This window comes from Saccostrea cucullata, unplaced genomic scaffold, assembly GCF_032062105.1.
Source record: "Saccostrea cucullata isolate Sc308-1 unplaced genomic scaffold, CSIRO_AGI_Scuc_v1 ctg22440, whole genome shotgun sequence".
In the NCBI taxonomy this organism is placed as follows: domain Eukaryota; kingdom Metazoa; phylum Mollusca; class Bivalvia; order Ostreida; family Ostreidae; genus Saccostrea; species Saccostrea cuccullata.
The window spans coordinates 1,905-21,923 of record NW_026923592.1 but is presented as its reverse complement, the minus strand read 5'-3'; the positions used below and the strand labels follow the sequence as shown (position 1 = coordinate 21,923).

At 33.3% G+C, this 20,019-nt stretch overlaps 1 protein-coding gene across 1 annotated transcript; it reads left to right on the top strand.

Annotated features, from left to right (window-relative positions):
- Window positions 1-4,097: 4,097 nt before the first annotated feature.
- On the top strand, window positions 4,098-18,557 carry LOC134264453 (transient receptor potential channel-like). Its single transcript, XM_062746756.1, is given in 17 exon segments — window positions 4,098-4,344; window positions 6,177-6,451; window positions 6,867-6,976; window positions 7,126-7,232; window positions 7,424-7,593; window positions 9,232-9,405; window positions 9,950-10,144; window positions 10,650-10,824; window positions 11,099-11,264; window positions 11,561-11,708; window positions 11,978-12,044; window positions 14,366-14,485; window positions 15,207-15,337; window positions 16,524-16,771; window positions 17,302-17,445; window positions 17,875-18,016; window positions 18,276-18,557. Coding segments are annotated over 17 exon segments (2,901 nt in total).
- Window positions 18,558-20,019: the final 1,462 nt, after the last annotated feature.

Here is a 20,019-nt window from a genome sequence, read left to right as displayed (position 1 = left end):
AGTACATGTATTAGTAAAGTGAATTGAGTGTTCAAAATTTGATAAATAGTTCAGATCATGGTATTTATGGAGAATGATAATTTGATTTGGAAATCTTAAATTTTTTTTATTTAATTTCTACAACAACTTGTAACTGTGTTTTGTAGATCCATCAACTTTATATCACCTGTATATACTACTCATGATACTTGATGAATAGAGTCAAGAGAGAATAAAAGAATCCAGTTTCTTACAAAACCAACTTTCTTTTTTTAAAATCAACATGTTATCACGGAATACTCTTAACACATTTAGCGTCAAAAACAAACCTGGCGCTTCATAAAATATATTGTATCTTTTCCAAAGGTTTAAAATTCATAATCCTGGTGTCAGGGATTTTGATGTTAGGGTGAGTAAAAATGTGTTATTTCTTTGAAAATCTTTTCTGCCCATTGTCATCAAGAAAACATACTAAGTGTATGGTTATGATACGGAAATTATGGATATCTTGCCCCCTAACATAACTCTATTTATATCATACTGGTTTATATATTAATGATATACATGTACATCTCCAGAATCAGTTAAACCCAGAAAAAAGACCCCAGAGCTAGATGTTCACCAAGAATATTTTCTTGTTTCTTGGTTAGAATCCACCCATATGGCACACATATTTTTCTTCAAACCTTTCACCTTAAAGTTTAATTTATACTTCAATATTGTTAGGGGATTTTCATTTAATTTCTACTTACTTCCTTAACTGCATGTTTGCTGTCGATACAAAAGACATTTATCAATCAGAAAATTAATTCTCTTTAACTAAACGCAATCAACCGGAACTTTATCTCTGTGTAAGTAACTTTATTTGAGGACACTAATTGGTCTCTTTATGTTATTCGATATACACTGGTGTCGAATAATTGCTGCGTCTGCCTTTCAAAAACGTTGTCTCTAGCACTGGGCATTAAATAGAAAAAAAAACTAATTGCATGATTATGAAGAGAAAGGATTGAGGTGTTTTGGTGTTAAGGTGAGGGTCACCTGAATATATAGCTGAAATGCAGCTATTTCTTGAGCATCTTTTTGCCCGGTGCAATTAAGGAAACATAATATATACTAAGTACATGGTTAGGATGTACAAGGGTGTCTGTTCAAAATTATGAATATCTTGTCCCTTGGGTCAGGGGCTGTGGTATTAGCGGCGTGTGGCTATATTCAAATGTATTTAGAGAGTGCATTATTCTCCAGAAAATCTCCTCTGCCCCTGAGTAGCTGGGAGGCAAACAGAGTATAATGTTAATGTTATGTCAATTAAAAGCAGTTTTATACAAGATTTCATATTATCATATTAAATACAAAATGTTCTTTCGTTCTTTCACAGTTTTCAATGGTCAGATAGACATTTAAATTACAGATAAAGTGGAGCAAAAAATAAATCTTTGTACATATTTCTTTCAATAGTTTTGCGTCATGGTAGGATAATAAACTTCCTCATTGCCTGGATTAAGAAAGTTGCGAGGAATCAGTTTGTTTCTCCATAAATTAACAGAAACTATGCCATCGTGACAGACTGAGGTAAAAACTAGTGACTTTTTATTAAGAGAGCATCGATGTCACTTATATTTACGGAGGTTATGTAGAAATATGTAAAAATCATACAATTTCTTGATTTAGCTTGAATTTAGCTACGTAGCTTGATTTAGTTATTTAAAAAAGCTTGACTTAGATATTTGTTTAAACATGTTTCTTGAATGTGCAATTTTCTAAATAAGTAGAAAAAGTTGCATTTTGGAGGAGTGAAAGTTTTCATTTTAATTGCAAATTTCCAATTTATGGACTAACAAAAGATTTGACCGATATATAGCAGTGTTTAGGAGGAAAAATTTTCCAGAAAAATCACATTTAAAACAATGTTCTTTGGTTGCTTCCTATCGTATGCTTCTCTAAATTTTTCAAATATGCATTTTGAACCTAAAATTTATTATTTACAACTTTAAAATTAAGCTTCAAAGTTGGCCAAAACAGCATTTAATCGTTAAAGCTTCAATTTTTGCGTAAATTGTGGCATAGAAGGAGCCCTACCTTTAAAGTTAATAATGAATTTTTGATAGATTTTGATCTGAAGAATAATTTTTAAAAATAATTAGAGGCAACCCTGCCCTGGAGTTGAAATTCGCAAAAACCTACAAAAAATGTGAAAATCTTTTTATATTACATTGGTTTATATTTTTGACGTATATATTCAGTAAAACTCATAGAGACAGGCCACAAACCTTCATCAATAATTATATTATTTTAAGTGTCCTGGTTCGAATTTATTTTTTTGCATACTAATTTTGTTCAAACTTTTCACCTGTATAAACACCAATGCTGTTTATATAAAAGACTTTTAAATGGAACTGCAGATCATTAATTCTGTTTAACTAAACGTAATCAACTGGAGCTATATATATCGCGTGGTGTAAGTAACATTATCCGAGGACACGAATCATTCTCTTCATGTTACTTGATACAGGTCTCAAGAAAAAAAATCACCCGGACAAAAATTGCTGTTTGCCTTTCAAAAACATCTCCAGGTAATAGCACTGTTGTGCAAGGCCTAAACTAGGCTTGAATTTTAAATAAGGTAAGGGATCTAGGGACGACCAAGCTGATCCAGGGTGGTTCTCGGAAAGGGTGTGGGTGGGTTAACCAACTGAAGACAATCTTTGAACGTTTTCATTCAATTTGAATTATTTTTAGCACCTGACGAGAATTTACAGAAAATGACAAAAAGTTGAAAGTCTTAATTTTGAATATGGCAAATATGATTAATTTTAGTTCACTCTTCAGAAAGCTCTTAGATTTTACTGAGGGAATTGCCTCAATGGTACTTACGGCCTATTTATTTATGGTTTGGGAGAGATACTACAGAATAAATGCAGTTAATCCTTTAGGAAAAATTCTACATTGGCGATATTTATGCCAGAAATGCAGAAGGAAAGTTTACAAATTAGAAAAGACTGTGGTACATGTAGGGTCAGTTAAGGCTTTATTACCCAGGCTTCAGTAAGTGTTCCTCTTACAAAGGATGTATCAGTCTGTAAATACTGAGGAGGGTCAGGCGAACAAGCAGTTTACTGGAACTTTTTTTAGCGATAGATAAAAAATCCAGAAACTTCATGCTTGTGGCTAAATACAGTGACTAGAAAAGACTGATTAAACCAATATCCGCCCTTTAGGCCAGCGCATATAAATACCTAAAAGTGTCCTGTGTTCATTTATGCCTATTTCTTTTTTTTTTTAAAATGTGAAAAACTGTAATAAATAAATTACTTCAAGCTTTATAGCTAAATCAGGAGACTGTGCTGGACCTCATACAAAATTTATATACTTTTTAACTGGGATCCAAACGAAAAGATTTGCAAACGAAACAAAATGACTATATGTAATTAAGAATCATGTGGAATTAATGTGTTGGTGTTTGAATGGTTGGGATGAGCGGCCTTTTGTGTACATCGTTTAGTTTTAACTTAGATCCCTTGTTTTTTTAAGGTCTACACTACGTCATCATATGACTTGATTGTTAGTTGCATTTGTGTAATGAAGTCTAAAAAGGCAAGTCATTGGAAAGATCGAGAGCATTTAAATTGCGATATACATGCATCTGTAATTTGCATAAAAGATTTCTGTGTCTCTTTATTTTGTTATTATGAGACTTTTAAGCCGAAGTTATTGAAATCCAAATTATTTGCCGTGCATTATGAGCCCAGTGCTTAATGCAGAAAAAAGCAGTTGAATTAATATGCACAGTCCAAATTTTGTCTTCAGTAGGTGTTGCTATAAAGAGCTCATAGTTTGAGCGGGGCTTTGCAGCACTCGCTTTAATGTTGAATTTTATTTTTAAAATACGCAGCTTTCATCTTTAAGTATGAAAGATGGCTAATTGTTATGGTTATTTCAGATTTACAAACTAATTTTAGAAAATGCAAAATTAAACTTTTGTCCATTTTTGTAAGTCTTCCTTGTTTTCTTTTTTATTATTATTAATTTACATGAATACTGTTGTTATCTCCAAATCCTTCTTCACTTAGCTTTCGATTTTTGTTAATTGCCCTGACTTCCAAGCTTTGAAAAAAATGGTAGGTGATGGGATAGACAGAAATATATACCCATCAGACAAATATGATCCTGTCACATTCTCCACTGACCAAGGGGGTGCTGCCTCCTCCTCCATGCCCGACTACAAGAGATACCAACAAGAGAGCTTCTATGAAGTTCAGACGTCACTAACACTGGAGGAGGCCCGATACTCAGAAATGAGCAAAAAGATCGCGTGATTGGGTCGAATTTCAATTCTCTTTATATACATGTTCCTTGATAGAGGTGTCACGAAAAGAAATATGCGAGCGCGTTTTCTTTAGCCTTGGGTATTTAACTGAAAACTAATTGCATGATTATGCTGAGCAGGGTTTCAAATTCATGACCCCAGAGTAAGGGATGTTGGTGTTAGGGTGAGGATATTTGAAATGCATTATTTCTTTGAATATCTTTTCTGTCCATTGCCATTAAGGAAACATACTAAGTGCATGGTTATTATGTACATGGGTGTCTGTTCAAAAATTGTGAATATTGCGGTCCTTTGGTCAAAGGTCCCCTTATTAGCATGTGGCTATATTGAAAGTATACTGAAAATGAATTCTTCCCCAGAAAATCTTCTCTGCTTCTGAGTATCTAGGAAGGAATATAAAATATATGAGTATATGAATATAAAGTTAATCACTGCAAATATAATGTACACTTTTTTCAATTAAAAAGCATTATTAGTACGTATTATCGTATTAGATACAAGTTTTTTTTTCGTTCTTTCATAGTTTTCAATGGTCAGATAGGCTTTTGAATTATAGATAAAGTGGAGAAAAGAAAATGAAAGGTTTGTACATAATTTTTAAAATAGTTTTGCGTCATGGAAGCCTTATAAACTTCTGCATTGTATGAATTAAGAAAGTTGCAAGGAATAAGTTTGTTTCTCCATAAAACAGAAACCATGCCATCGTGACAGATTGAGATAAAAACTAGTGTCTTTTTATAAAGAGAGCATCGATGTCATTTTACATTACGGAGGTGAGGTCAACCCTGCTCTTAAATTTAATCATGAAATTTTGATAGATTGTGACCTGAAGGATAATTTAAAAAAGAAATTAGAGGCAAACTGTCTCAGTGTTGATACTTGCAAAAACCTACAAAATTTGAAAATCTTTTTACTTCACATTGTTTTATATTTATGACGTATACTGTATATTCAGTATAGCTCATAAAGACAGGCCACAGACGTTCACCAACAATTCTATTTTTAGTGTTATGGTTCGAATCCACTTGTTTGTGAACTTATTTTGATCAAAATTTTCAGTTGTATAAACACCTATTTTTTCTGTAGGGGGTTTTGCATTTTACTTCTATTCACTTCCTTGACTGCATGTTTGCTGTTGATATAAGACATTTAAGGTAAAATGCATATAATAAATTTTCTTTAGCTAAACGCAATCAACAGGAACTATACGTAAGTGTAAGTAACTTAATTCGAGGACAAAAATTATTCTCTTTATGTAACTAAAAGAGATGTCACGAAAAAAAAATCACGCCGAGCAAAAATTGATGCATTTACCTTTCAAAATTTTCATCTCCGGGTAATAGTACAGTAATTGTTGAGCAAGGCTGTACCTTGGCTCAAATTTTAAGTGGCTTAACCAATTGTAGACAATCATAGAAAGTTTTCACGTTTTGAATTACTTTTTAACATGCTGTCTAGGCTGCAATTAAGCTTTTGGCGAAACGATGGATTTATAAAAAAAAAAATGAAAGAACTTTTGAACAAGGACTAGGTCTATATCTACCTGCAAGTCTTCCTTTTTGCTTATTTTTTTATTTTAAAGAAATGTAAAAACTTGTATTAAAAAAGCTTTATCAAGTTAAAAAAAATTGCTTCATAAATTAGCTTTTTAACTACTTCAAGCTATACAGCTAAATAAAAGATTGTGCAGGAACTGATACAATTTTTATTCATTTCCCTGGGATCCAAATTTTTTAAACCGAAAGATTTGCAAATCAAAATAATGACTTTTTGTTAAATTGAGCAAATTGATGCAAAATTATATTTTATCCATTTTTGTATGTCTTGCTTGCTTTTATAATAATTAATTTACATAATATTCATTAAGCTTTCGATTTGATCTTTGTTGTCGTTAATTGCCCTTGCAACCAGTTGCAATCTTCGAAGAAAAAAATGGCAGGTGTTGGGCTGGACACAAAAATATACCCATCAGATAAATATGATCAAGTGACCTTCTCCACTGATCAAGGGGGAGCTGCATCCTCTTCCATGCCCGGCTACAAAGGATACCAACAGAAGAGTTTTTATGATGATCAGAGTCCGGAGTGGGGTCGAATTCAGTGGCATTCGATGGAACTGAACCAGGATTTTGAATTTCAAAAGGTTTGTTCAATTGATTTGTAAATCAATACAGTTAAATGTTGTTATCTTTAACTGGATTGGGCAGTGATAAACCTTGAAATATCCGAGGGTTCGAGATATAGAAAGTAAAACACTTAATAAATACGTGGTAAGGACTTCACAATCGCTTCGACTTATCCATGGTATTGGAGATACCCCTGTTCAAGATACAGAAGTTCAACTGTATTTGATAAAACGTTATATTACGTCTCTCTCGAGAATTTTTCACTCATGTGGAGACGCTTAAAAAGAAGAAAAAGACATATGAAAGCATTATTTTTATTTCTTTTTACAGTTGATTTATTTAAAAGCTTAGAATTTCTAAATGGCAAGACTTTTTTAAAAAAAAAAGTCTTTTAAATTCATATAATGAGTATTTATTTGATATTGTTTTCAGAGGAAACGAGAACATATAACATTTGTAAAGCAGCATTTCCGACAAATAGAATGCAGTAAATTTGTGCCAAAACCAAACCAAACCTCAGTCAAGAAAATAAGGGACTTAAAGTAAGTCTGAAAGTTCAGTATTGATAGGAAGAATGAAAAAAGACGGGATCTTGTAGTTAAAATGAACATTGGAGACTTAACAAAATTGTACTTTTTTAGCAATCAGTACTGCATTATCAGTTTGATAAAGGTATTGTCTTAATTACAAGGTGCCATTGTGGAGAGATTCTGACAGAGCATGCTGGGCTTTCTAATGCACAACCAATGAATAACGTCCAGAGAGATATTGTGGAGGCCTATCTTATTCCAGACACTAGTATGTAGACACTTTATTGATAATATTAAATACTAAGACAACAATAGGTTCATCTTCTATGAAAAGGTATCTCAACTTTGCATGATATTTGAAAAAAATAATGCATTTTGATAATTTGTTATTGTTTTGATGAAAAATATATGTAAAATTGTTACTGTACCATTTTACATGTTTGTTTCTTGTTTTTGAAGATTTGCGAAGCATCATAAATCGAGAAACACTTTTCAAAGCCCCACCAAGCAATATGCCTGTAGTTCCGTGGAGCAAAGAGGAAGCTTTTCGGGAGAATATTTGTACAACGTTTGGGAAAATAAGTTTTATAAACAATGATAACCAGTTAGGGGGATATAAACCTGCAAAGGTATAAGTTTTCCTGAAATCTCCAATAATAAATAAGAATTGGGAAAGGTGTAGATTTTTATCATCATAATAAAAAATACAGGCCACTCTAAAGAAATAGGGAATTACAACCGTATTTTTGAATTCCTTTGAGGTGTTTAGATGACAATTCTTATGTTTTAGATCACCTTAGCCGAAGGCCCATGAGAGCTTTTCTGATCAAAAAGTGGCCGGCGTCCTTATGTCGTCTGTTTAATTTTTTGTTTATACTCTTCAAAATTGACTGTTCCATTTTTACATAAACTTTCCACAAATCATCCTTGGGTTAAGTTTATTCACAGGAAGAGTTACAGCACCGTTTTACAAGGAGATGCATTGAATATTTGAATTTGGGGGCATCTTCAAATTTTTTTCCCTCAAGAACCACAGGACAAGAAAAGATGACACTTATCTGAAAGCTTAATTGCATATTCTAGATTTTAGTCATCTTCATGTAGTATTTTCCTCAGGTAGTGTAAATTCAAGTTTGTTCCCACCAAGGGCTAGAGAGGGGCACAAACAGAGGGGTTCGAAATTTTACATAGGATAATGTATGAAATGTTTTCAAAATCTTTTTCTCAAAAACAGCAAAGCCATGATTAGTCAAATAATAATATAAGTATCCTCAGAATATATCCTCTTGCAGTAGAGCCTACCACAGCAGGGGTCAAAATTTAATAGGAATATATTGGTAGTGTGTTTTAAAATCTTCTCGAGAACGGATAAGCCACTATTAGTTATTTTCGTTTAGAGGTATCCTCAGGTAGTATAGATTCAAGGTTTTTTCAAATCATCAACCAGGGGTTAGTTATGGGCAAAAATAGTTATACAAAGGAATATAAAGGTGTTATGGTTTAGGGGCATTTGAAGACTTCAGATAATGGAATGACCTGATAACCTTTGGAATCGACCAGCCAAAGCAAAGATGTTCAATGCAAAGCTTTGGGAAAGTCAGGCATTTAGAAGCTATTTGAAGTCGTTAGATGTAAATCAGTAATAAGAAAATTAATTAAGGGTAAGAGCAAAATTAAAAAATAAAAGTTATTAACACCAGTGGCAAGCATCCTGAGAAATTAATGTGAAGTTCTGGGTCTAGTAAGAAAAATGAAACTCTTGGTTCTTACCTACAGTATCAATGGGAACCAAGGAAAAAACATGGTGCAAGTAGTGCCTTACACAGTCCCCATTTCTATATCAGAAAAAAATTAAGTACTGCGTGATACTAGTATACCCTCAGACAGTGCTGACTTGATAATCATTCCATTCCTTAACTCAGATAGAGTAAAAGGAAAACCAATATATCCTTGTAAGACCTGATCATGCACATTTCAAAAGAAATATCTTAAAAATCTCAAGACCAACTAAGTCATATTAGTATTATTAATACAGAAGCAAAGTTATGTTTTGCAATTGATCAAGTTTGTTTAAATCATGACCCCAGTGGTTGGAGCACAACAGAGGGTCAAGGTTTCTTCTTTTCAAAGCAATGGTTAGTAATATTGATAAGGAAGCATCCTGAGGTAGTGTTAATTAGTCTCCACACTGTTCAATACTAAACAGATTACTGCTTCTGTCAATGTGCTAATGTGAACAATGTAGCCCACGGGCATCTTGTTTTTAGTATGTTCGACTGAGTCATAAGGATTCCGTAGACAAATGCCTGGAGCTGATGGAGAAGCACTGGAAGATAATGGAGCCTAAGCCGCCCAGTCTGTGTATCTCAGTGATAGGAGGGGCAAAAAGCTTCAAACTGGACAACAAAATGAGGGAAACCTTCAACACAGGTCTTATCAAGGTAACACATCACCCCTACTTCCCAAACACTTCCAGTAATTTTACATTCACTATGTCATCTACACACAACATTGAAATATTCCTCCTCCACTCCCTTTAAAATCAGATTTATATATTTACACAGTATCATCAGATTTTCCTATTTTCCCAACATTATAATCTTTTTCTCTTATACATTGTAACTTCCCACCTTTTGAATCTGTGTCCTAAATGAGGTAAGGTGGCCATACAATGGGGATTTTCAAGTAATTTATATCCAGAAGTGTTGGGTCTCCTATACGCTTTTAAACCCCTAATTTTCCTTCTCCACTTTTTAAAACCTACTTTAAGTACCTCCTACCTTTGGGTTTAGTAAAATGTAAAATTAATGAACAACATATGCATTTCATTACAAATTAAAAATGGATAGCTACAGTTGTATTTGATTTCCATCATATGACAGATGGTAATGTTTCAGCAGATTTCTCTGTTTAAATTTGTACCTACATTTCATAGTTTTCATCATGTCCATTGTTCTGGTTGACTCGAATTTCGTTTTGTTCCAGGCTGCGAAGACAACTAACGCGTGGCTGATCACGACGGGGTCCAATGTGGGGGTGATGAAGGCGGTGGGTAACGCCATCAGTGAGGGTCAGTCCTTCCTGTGGGACAACGACAGAATCACCCACACACTGCGTCTGATCGGAATCGGGCCCTGGGGGTACGTCAAGGACAGAAAGTACCTAGAGAGTGACGGCAATGTAAGTCATCGAACACGAAAGAGACTGTTATGTCCACTGTCTCCTTTTGACCGTCCTGACTTCCACATAAAGAGATTGAGAAGGATTGTTTACAGCATATTAGCTCTCTCTCCTCTCTCTCTCTCTCTCTCTCTCTCTCTCTCTCTCTCTCTCTCTCTCTCTCTCTCTGTAATGCATTTTAGAATTCAAGTTCCAAAAATTTTAAATTACAATGTGCATGTATGTCTTATATTGTTTTTGTTACACAGAAAAGAAATGTTTGGAAAGCTTGTTTTGACTCACCTTGCAATATGATGTTAAACCAGACTTGTTCACCTGATTGTTTGAAATACAAAATCTGTAAAATATTGAAGCGGTGTTACTTGGGTTCCATACTAGCTTTTTAGCACTGTATCCATTTCTATATTTAATTGAATAGATTTTTACTATTATGATAAGCATAATTATTAGACATGTAATACTGAATCTATATGTAATTTGAATGATTAATAATTGTTCATTCCAGGGTCATTTTCCGGTGCATTTTAAGACCAGTAATGTCATTATTCACGGTAAACCTGTCCCCCTGAATCCTAACCACACCCACTTTGTGTTTGTGGATGACGGGTTCAGGAACACGTACACTGGGGCCTCGGAGTTCAGGGCTCAGTTTGAACAGAAAGTTTCCAAACCTAAAGAAGGTAATCACAGGGCAGTTCTCTGATATTTACATTGATGTTTTGACTTTTCCTGATTTGTCTCAATCGCTGTTGTTAGTACATAAAACGTTTTTTAAGGATCAGTGTATGACATACTAATTGTTGCAATCCATGGAATATGTCAATATACCAGGTAATTTTCACAGACAGAGATACATTGCAAAATATTATGGCTTATAATGATTTCAATTGTATGATTAAAATACAATTTTTGTAGTAAAAATAACAAATGGTTTCTACTTTTATTGATTTTTAGCTGGAGGTTTAGGCATTCCCCTCGTCTTGGTGATCTTAGAGGGAGGGACGGATGCCATTCATGATGCCATGGTGACCCTAGAACACAAAATTCCCGTCGTCGTCTGCTCGGGAACGGGGCGAGCGGCGGACATATTGGCTTATGCCTACTCTAAAACTCGCAGCAAGTAAGATTTAGCCTCCATTTGTCGTTTGAATGTCATATTTATATCAGAACACTGTCATTTGGAAGATTCTGAAATGTTTGGTGTTAACTATGAAATATATGAAGATAACGAACGGTATTCAAGCTAAAAAATCTATTAAACAAGTCAAACTTTGAAGCAGAGCAAACAATCCACTATACGGTATAACCCAGGCGAAATCTGTCTCTTACGGGTAACTGTTATAATGTATATATACCATCTATACGCTGGCTATTTACATAATACAGATTATGTTTAATGTTTGACTTTTTACGCAGTAAGGGAGAACTGAATCCCAAACATGAAGGAAAGTTGAAGGAGAAAATATTAGATGCTTATGGAGAGAGATGGAAGGAAAAGGATATTGAGGAAAATCTAAAGGAAAATATGAAAAATGTGACGAAATGCATGGAGCATAGAGAATTGGTACTGATACATCCATAAAACTGTGTACTATGTAACATAAATACAATTATAATAGGACGAAAATTTCTTTACATTAACTCCTGTCTGTATAAGCCTGGCTTTATATCAAATTCTATTTGGTAATGATGTCTATGTTAATTAAGTCATCATGTTAATTATTTTAAAAAAAGTTTATTTAAAAAATTGTCCCCAAGTTCTAGCTTTTATTATGCCCAAAGAAAATTTAATGTATTCTAAAGTGTTCTGATATTGTGTTGTCCTGGCTTCAGATCAACATTTTTCCGATGAACAAACATGAGGATTTGGACATTGCCATTCTGACTGCTTTACTGAACTGTACGTATACATATGTAGAAGAAATGCATCGATTTGCTTCATCATAAAAGAAATTTTATTCATTTGAAAAGACTTCATTTTCAATCTGCTATCAGAGTTTCTCCTCAACTCCCTACCCCCCCCCCCCCTCCCCCCACTCGTTGAGATATTTTCTGAATCAGACGCTGTATTCTTTTTAGGGTATGTCATTTATTAACTTTTAAAAGTTCAGTCAGAATCTTTTAACTTCAAAACTATTCATTACAAATGATTTTTTTATGGCACATTTAAATTTAACAACAGAAATAATATAATTCAATGAAAAACCTGCTCATATATTCATAAATAAGCAAGTTTTATTAGGGACTATATATCTTGTGGTGGAAGGATGTTTAGAAAAAAAATCCTCAAATTTACACATTTGTTGATATATTTTGGAACTAGCCCCATATATTTTTGCGTACGTGGAGAAAATAAAGCCTTTTAAGATGTATTAAACATGTAAAGATAAAATTCACTCACTTTATTGATAAGAAGTCGCACATTTGGATCAATTTTTAAATTTCATTATTTAAAATAAAACAATACTTCTAACCAATCAGCACTTAAGGTTACTTATCACAAACCAAAAAAAAAATATGCATGGATTGATACAAATTTTTTGACTGATAGTGATTTGAAATGACATGAATAATAAATCCCTGAAATATAAGAAAATTTGCCCTCTTTGTAATTCCATACAAATTCTTGCACTATTTTTTATCCTTATGAGAAAATCTTATACAATTCTCTCACTATACTTGGTAAACATAACTCAGGTTACTGATTTAAATGTAAATCTATGAGAAACATTGCTGATTTATGATAAAGTTTGTTTGTGTTTTGTATCCTTAAGTCATAAAACGTTTGATACAAGAAAATATTTTATTGCATATTTAGATCTTTTATTTCCAAAATCACAAAATGTTAGATACAGGAAACATTTTAATGCCTATTTAAAATTTTTATACCCAAAATCTATTACTTTCTCAGTGCAAAAGAGTCACAAAATTAATTTGTTCAATGATAAATATTACTCAAACTAGTTTACACAAAGTAAAATAATATTTATTGCCATCATTACATCTGATAAAATGTGATAAAACCAAAGACAATTTAACGAGGTTCAAGATAAAGATATTTAAAGTCTTAAACTTTTTTTTTGTCAATTATATTTTTGTTTTGTTAAATATATAGCTTTATTAAAAATTCAAACAAAAATTGGGGTCAATTTGGTTCTTTTGGCGCTACAGTACATTAATAGAACATTTTTGCACAGAAATTTGTGTCTGAATCAAAAATTAAAATCAAAATCATGTCAAAAATCACATCTTCTACATTTTCCCTCTAATATTTTTTTTCTATCGAAATATATCATGAACCTAATAAACTCTTAGTCTTTAAAAATAAGAGCCTGACACTTTAAAATTGTGACTGAGAAAAAGCTTTTAATTGGTTCATATAATCATTTTTTTTTTACCTTTTTGCATTCACAAAATGTTATTTTTCTGGCATTAAAAACATAAGAAGCAAAAAAATTATTTCAAAGTCTTAAACTTGTGGTGAATTTTAAGAGATTGATCAAAGATATCTTATATATTCAAAAAAGAACAACAGAAGTAGGGTCTTTGATGTAATTATTTTAGAAATTATTAAAAAACAACTTTAATTTTATGCTAAAATTGACTCAATTTTCTCTGGACTTTCAGAATATATTTACTGTATTTGTCACAATATAATGAAAAAATCCCTAAGAGATAATTAAATATAAATTTCAGAACCACCTTACAAAATTTCACTGTTAAAAACAACCCTCTGTGTGCAACCAGCATGGAAAAATTGAAATTTAAACTAAACAGTACTATATATATTTCAAAAGGGAAAATTTGATCATTATCTTCTTTAAAAACCTGTAGAATCTAGATCAAATGTTAAAACTTAAAAATTGTGCAGAATTTTAAAAATAAAGGTCCAGACCAAAATCTGCTCAAACGCTCAGGATCAAACGAAGCAAAATTGTCAACTCAATTGATCAGTAAGATGCACACTGATTCCCCCCCCCCCCCATTTTCTTGGCAATTTGAATCGTGATGCTAAATGAGTACTTTTCTAAAATATTCTTCTAAAAAATGTTTGATATTGTATATATGTACTTATATTACGATTGACATACCTTAAGTCGGATTTTTTTTTAATCATTATTAATCACAGTTATATTGATGTTTGTAAAATTATGGTCACGTTGCCGTTTTTTCATTATTTAGAGAAAGTATGTCAGATTTTTTTTTTTACAATTTTTTCAGCTAAAGCCGGAGACACATCAGACGAGATTCGACAGAACCAACTTAAGCTGGCCTTGACCTGGGACAGGGCTGACATAGCTCAGGAGGAAATCTTCAGGGAGGACATCCTGTGGCCCACTGGTAAGACCTCAGGACAAAATTGTAAATTTGTGTAGACATTCCAGCTTAATCAAAATTTCTTTGAATAGTAAAAAAAGCCATCTTATTTCAAGGTTTGTTTTTATGTATCTCCACACGTAATCACAAATCTTCGACATTTTGGAAATATACATTACATATTTATTTTAACTCTAATTATGTACGTGTTACCTTAAACATGGATTCATGAGAGAAATGTCCAAGGATGCAAAACGTTTATCATGAGTGCTGTTCAACTTCATACATGAATTTCAATTCTAAACATAGTAGGGATTTATTTTCTTTCCAAGTGTTATACAATTTTTTTGGATGTTTTATATAATCTTTTTCTACAATGATTGTACGCCTGGACTTTTCAGGGAGTCTGCATGACGTGTTAATTGTATGTCTGGACTATTTCAGGGAGTCTGGATGACGTGTAAATTGTATGTCTGGATTATTTCAGGGAGTCTGGATGATGTGTTAATAGTACGTCTGGACTATCTAAGGGAGTTTGGATGATGTGTTAATTGTATGTCTGGACTATTTCAGGGAGTCTGGATGACGTGTAAATTGTATGTCTGGATTATTTCAGGGAGTCTGGATGACGTGTTAATTGTACGTCTGGACTATTTCAGGGAGTGTGGATGACGTGTTAATTGTACGTCTGGACTATTTCAGGGAGTCTGGATGACGTGTTAATTGTACGTCTGGACTATTTCAGGGAGTCTGGATGACGTGTTAATGGAGGCTATTATAGAGGAGAGAGTGGAGTTCATGACCCTGATTTTACAGCAGAACGTGGTGATGAAGGAGTTCCTGACCACGGAGAGGCTCCAGAGACTCTACGAAATGGTACGTGTGTCCTAGTATCTACTTTAAATAACTAAAAATTATTATTATCAAAGAGGTGGTACAGAAACGCTACGAAATGGTACGTGAATCCTAGTATCTACTTTAAATAACTACAAATTATTATTATCAAAGAGGTGGTACAGAAACGCTACGAAATGGTACGTGTGTCCTAGTATCTACTTTAAATAACTAAAAATTATTATTATCAAAGAGATGGTACAGAAACTCTAAGAAATGGTGAGTGTCTTCTATAGATAAGTCAGAATTATTACTATCAAAGAGGTGTTACAAAAACTCTATGAAATGGTCAGTATCTTCTATAGATAGGTCAGCTGAGAATTATTACTATCAAAGAGGTGTTACAAAAACTCTATGAAATGGTCAGTGTCTTCTATAGATAAGTCAGAATTATTATTATCAAAGAGATGGTACAGAAACTCTACGAAATGGTCAGTGTCTTCTATAGATAGGTCAGCTGAGAATTATTACTATTAAAGAGGTGGTACAAAAACTCTATAAAATGGTCAGTGTGTCCTAGTGTCTCCTGCAGCTAAGTCAATTGTGATTTATTACTGTCAGTTGACCAACATTTAATTTGTGTGAGAAATATTCATTACTTTTATGACCTTCACAGAGGAAGAAAAATGTAGTAGATTTGTATAAAGATATATATAACCTAACTCTTTAATCATCAATAATATATATATCTTTATACCAATCAATTGGGTATTAGAAAATAGGCTTTGTGAAAATGTAATGCTCTTGAATTTTGTAGAAAACATGTGCTTTGGACTACCTTCAGCAAAGCCCACAATCCAAAAATTAAAACATAATATTGGATCTTCAGAAACAAATCTTTCATTGTGTAATTTCATATTTTGGATCAAAGGTTGTGCTCTATATGAAATATTGAAATAATACTACAATTTTTGGTCATTTTCAAAGGAAAATACAGGATGTTTGGAAAAATGATGCATTTTATGACGTCAAAATGCATTGGACTAGAGGGAAAATTACGTCATGTTCATTGATACATAGTCACCAACAATCCAAGTGAAAAATACTGCATTTTCAACCTAAACTTAGCAGTTTTGATGCTTTAGAAATTCTTAGGGCCAGAAAGATCCTAAGTGGCTCTTGCGCTTTACACTAATTAACAGATTTGAAACATTCTCTTTTTTAACAGTCTCTAGCAAGAACAGACAGCATTCATCTCCGGAAGCTGATGGATCGTAAGATAAACACGAGAATATTTACTTACGACAGTCTGGCCCGGCTCATGGAGTCGCTGATGGATAAATACGACCACAACATAGAGGAAGACAACGTAGAAGATACTAATGGAGTCAAGTTTACACCGGTCAAGACGGCCGGCCAGAGACAGTTTAAATGGCCGTATAAACAGCTGATGATTTGGTCCATTCTTATGTTAAGGTAATATAGTGTAATATTCTGTCCATAATAGTTCTATGGATTTAATGAATGAGAAAGCAAGCACAACAGATGTAAACAGTTTCATTGCTCCGTATATTTAGCCATAATTTCCTATAAACGAACTTATATTCGCATCCAAGAGTTTCCTGACCTTGTTTTGCTTGATTCTCTTTCTTTATGCAAACTTTTTATGTAATTGTGCATATTATGCAGAATATTTTCTCAGTTGCAAAAATTAGTGTACAGGATAGATTTCAAACTTAAAAATAGCAAGTAAAATAAAAAGATTTGATACCGTATAAGCAGAATTTTTAGCGACGATTTAATTTTGCCATCATTGGCAAGGGTGCTGAGTTCGCTAAAATTGAATATCGCTAAAAATTATTGGCGTTTTATTTGTAATAGCTTCTTAAGTGAGCATTTAAAAATCGCTAAAATTGCTTATCGCTAAAAATAAAATACCCTTTTTAAAGGACAAATATCTAAATTTGCCTCTCGCTAAAATTTCAACTTATACGGTATTTTCCTAGACAAAAATTGGCCAAGTTTGCGTGGCAGATGGGGAGTGAACCGGTGACAAGCGCGGTGGCGGCCTCCAGGATTTACGGCAGTATGGCGGAACACATCCACAGCAACGAGTCAGCACTTAAGGAAAAAATCCTAGAGTACAAAGAGTATGTCAGAGTCTACACCCAGTTTTAATATGAAATGCTTTAATTGATGGTTGTTCCAAGGAAATTAGTGAAACACAAATTTGATGATTAAGATAATTTTCCAGTAAACTTTGGTGTTCTGATTGATCTTAAAATGGTGGTTGTTTAATTATTATTAACTATTGAAAATTTTAAAACTTTTGATTTTTTAAAAATTGTTAAAGGCGCACAGTGCATAATCTGCATTAATCTGTCTTGCATCTAAAAAATGTCATTTGCTTGGATTTTCCTTTACCTTTTTGAATTTTGTGTGAACATTTTGTATTTTTCCATAACTGCCAGTATGAAATTGTATCAAAATTTTTGTCTTAATACATGTACAAAATATTATTAAAAATATCTGATTTAAACGATAGAGCATGTAATTCAAGAAATCTTTATTTTTTTTAGTGAATTTGAACACATAGCTAAGAGCGTCCTTGACGAGTGCCATTTAAAAGATCAAGAAAAAGCCATGATGTTGGCCGAGAGGAAATCGCCGACGTGGAGTTCAATGACGAGTCTACAGATCGCGGCTTCAGCCGTTAACAGGGTACGTGAAGTTATAAGGTGAAACAAGGCAGTATAAAGAAATGGGAGGGAAGCAGTATCTAAAAAATAGTGTCAAGTAACTGTCAAGTTTAAGGGGGTCGAGGTGGCATATATATAGTATTTGGCAATAAATGCCAAATAAAGTTTTTTGTGCATGAATTATCTTGAGCTTCAATCTAAATGTATATTTAAATCATAAAAATCTAAAGGTTGACATAAAAACTGTACAGTGTTGTCACCTTGATGTGTTATTTTTGAAGGCATTCCTTTCCTCAGTGGCATGTAAAAATTCTATAGATAACACGTGGAACCGAGGCATTCAAGTCCAACCTTACCAGGTAAACACGAATTCTGATCATGACAACTCATTTTTTTTTTGTATATTTGAAGGTTTATCTATCTTCCGTGGCATGTCAAAATTCAATCGACGCCACGTGGCGACGTGGAATCCCGTACGAAACAGTCCGGGCGGCTTAGACACGACTCAGGCACGGATTCCGTCTCCAGAAACCCATGCTTTAGCATTCCGTGCTCCTATGTAAAGTATGTATGGAAAGCCGTGCCTTAAAGTGGTCGAGGCACGGACACGGCACGGGATATTGGCCGAATTATTTAAATGAGATCAAACGGTTTTACATAACCCGTGTCAGAAAGCCGTGCTTGTCTCTATATATGGACTCACGGATTCTGTAAACCGTGTCTTAAACCCGTGTCCTTTTCCATATATGGAGACACGGTTTTTTGGAAATCCGTGTCAAAAAAGCCGTGCTGTATACCATATAAGGAGTCAAAGGAATTTGTGCATTTGTTTAGATCTAGGTCATGGCCATTAGAGAATCCCCTGATGTAACTGTGGATGCCAAAATGGTGACTGAAACCAAACTAACTTCACATTGCTTTACATTCAATGCTTAGTTTTAGAATTTTAAAATTTTAAAATCTTACATGAATATGTCTATTTACTTTCTGTTTTTAATCTTTAGTTTTTAATTAACGTGGCAGAACCGTAGTGCGCCGTGGAGCCTCCGGCACTCCACGGCAACTTCTTCCTACGATCCATCACGGATTCCGTAGAAGACCGTAGAAGACCGCAAAAGAACTTGTCAAGACTTGGATATAGAGGGGAAAATAAACAAAATCTCACGGCGCACTACATTTCGGGCAAACGGGGCTGCCGTGGCTGGCGGGAACATAGTGTAAACGTAGCATAACTAACGCTATTAGTAAATACACACTGTCAACAATACATAACCATCCTATTTATGTTCATTACATTGATTTCATACAGTTTTTGAATGATGTAAATTAGAGTTGAGGTGATAGAGAAATTCAGAAATCTTTGTTTGCAGTGTGTATTATTTGTAGTGTATGTGGGAATAAAAGGGGAACTACTCTTAAATGTACAATTACATGTTACAAATTATTTTGTTCATGAACATCCAGATAAGTGTTTGTTGTTTTTAAATATTCCTTAAAATCACTTCTTGGTACCAAGGGAAAAAAAACTAACATTAAGATTTTTTAACATATTTTCCAAGACCTTATTTTTCCTTAAACATTACCGCCTGAAATATCTATCTACTGTATTTCTTTGTCACTATTGTATGTACATATGTATGCATGATCATTATATTATGTTTTCAAATTGTACATCAATGTCGTCTTTGAAATTTTCAACAGCATTATAATTTTATTTCATTAATTTATTATTTTTATAATTGGGTCGATATTTATATATACATGTATAAAGTCTGTTAACCATGCAGTTTCATAAAAAAATAACGAAAAGAAAAGAATAGAAAAAAAAATTGAAGTTTATATGTTAAGATTAAAGGGTCATCCTGGTTTTACAAAATTTAACATTTCTCAGATAAAAATTGCTAGTACATGTACATAATATATTAACTTAACATTTGATTATCACATTAAAATTTTTATTCAAGATTTCTTGTTATTTTACCTGGTAGTTTTGAGCCTACCCGTACGAAACAGTCCGGACGGCTC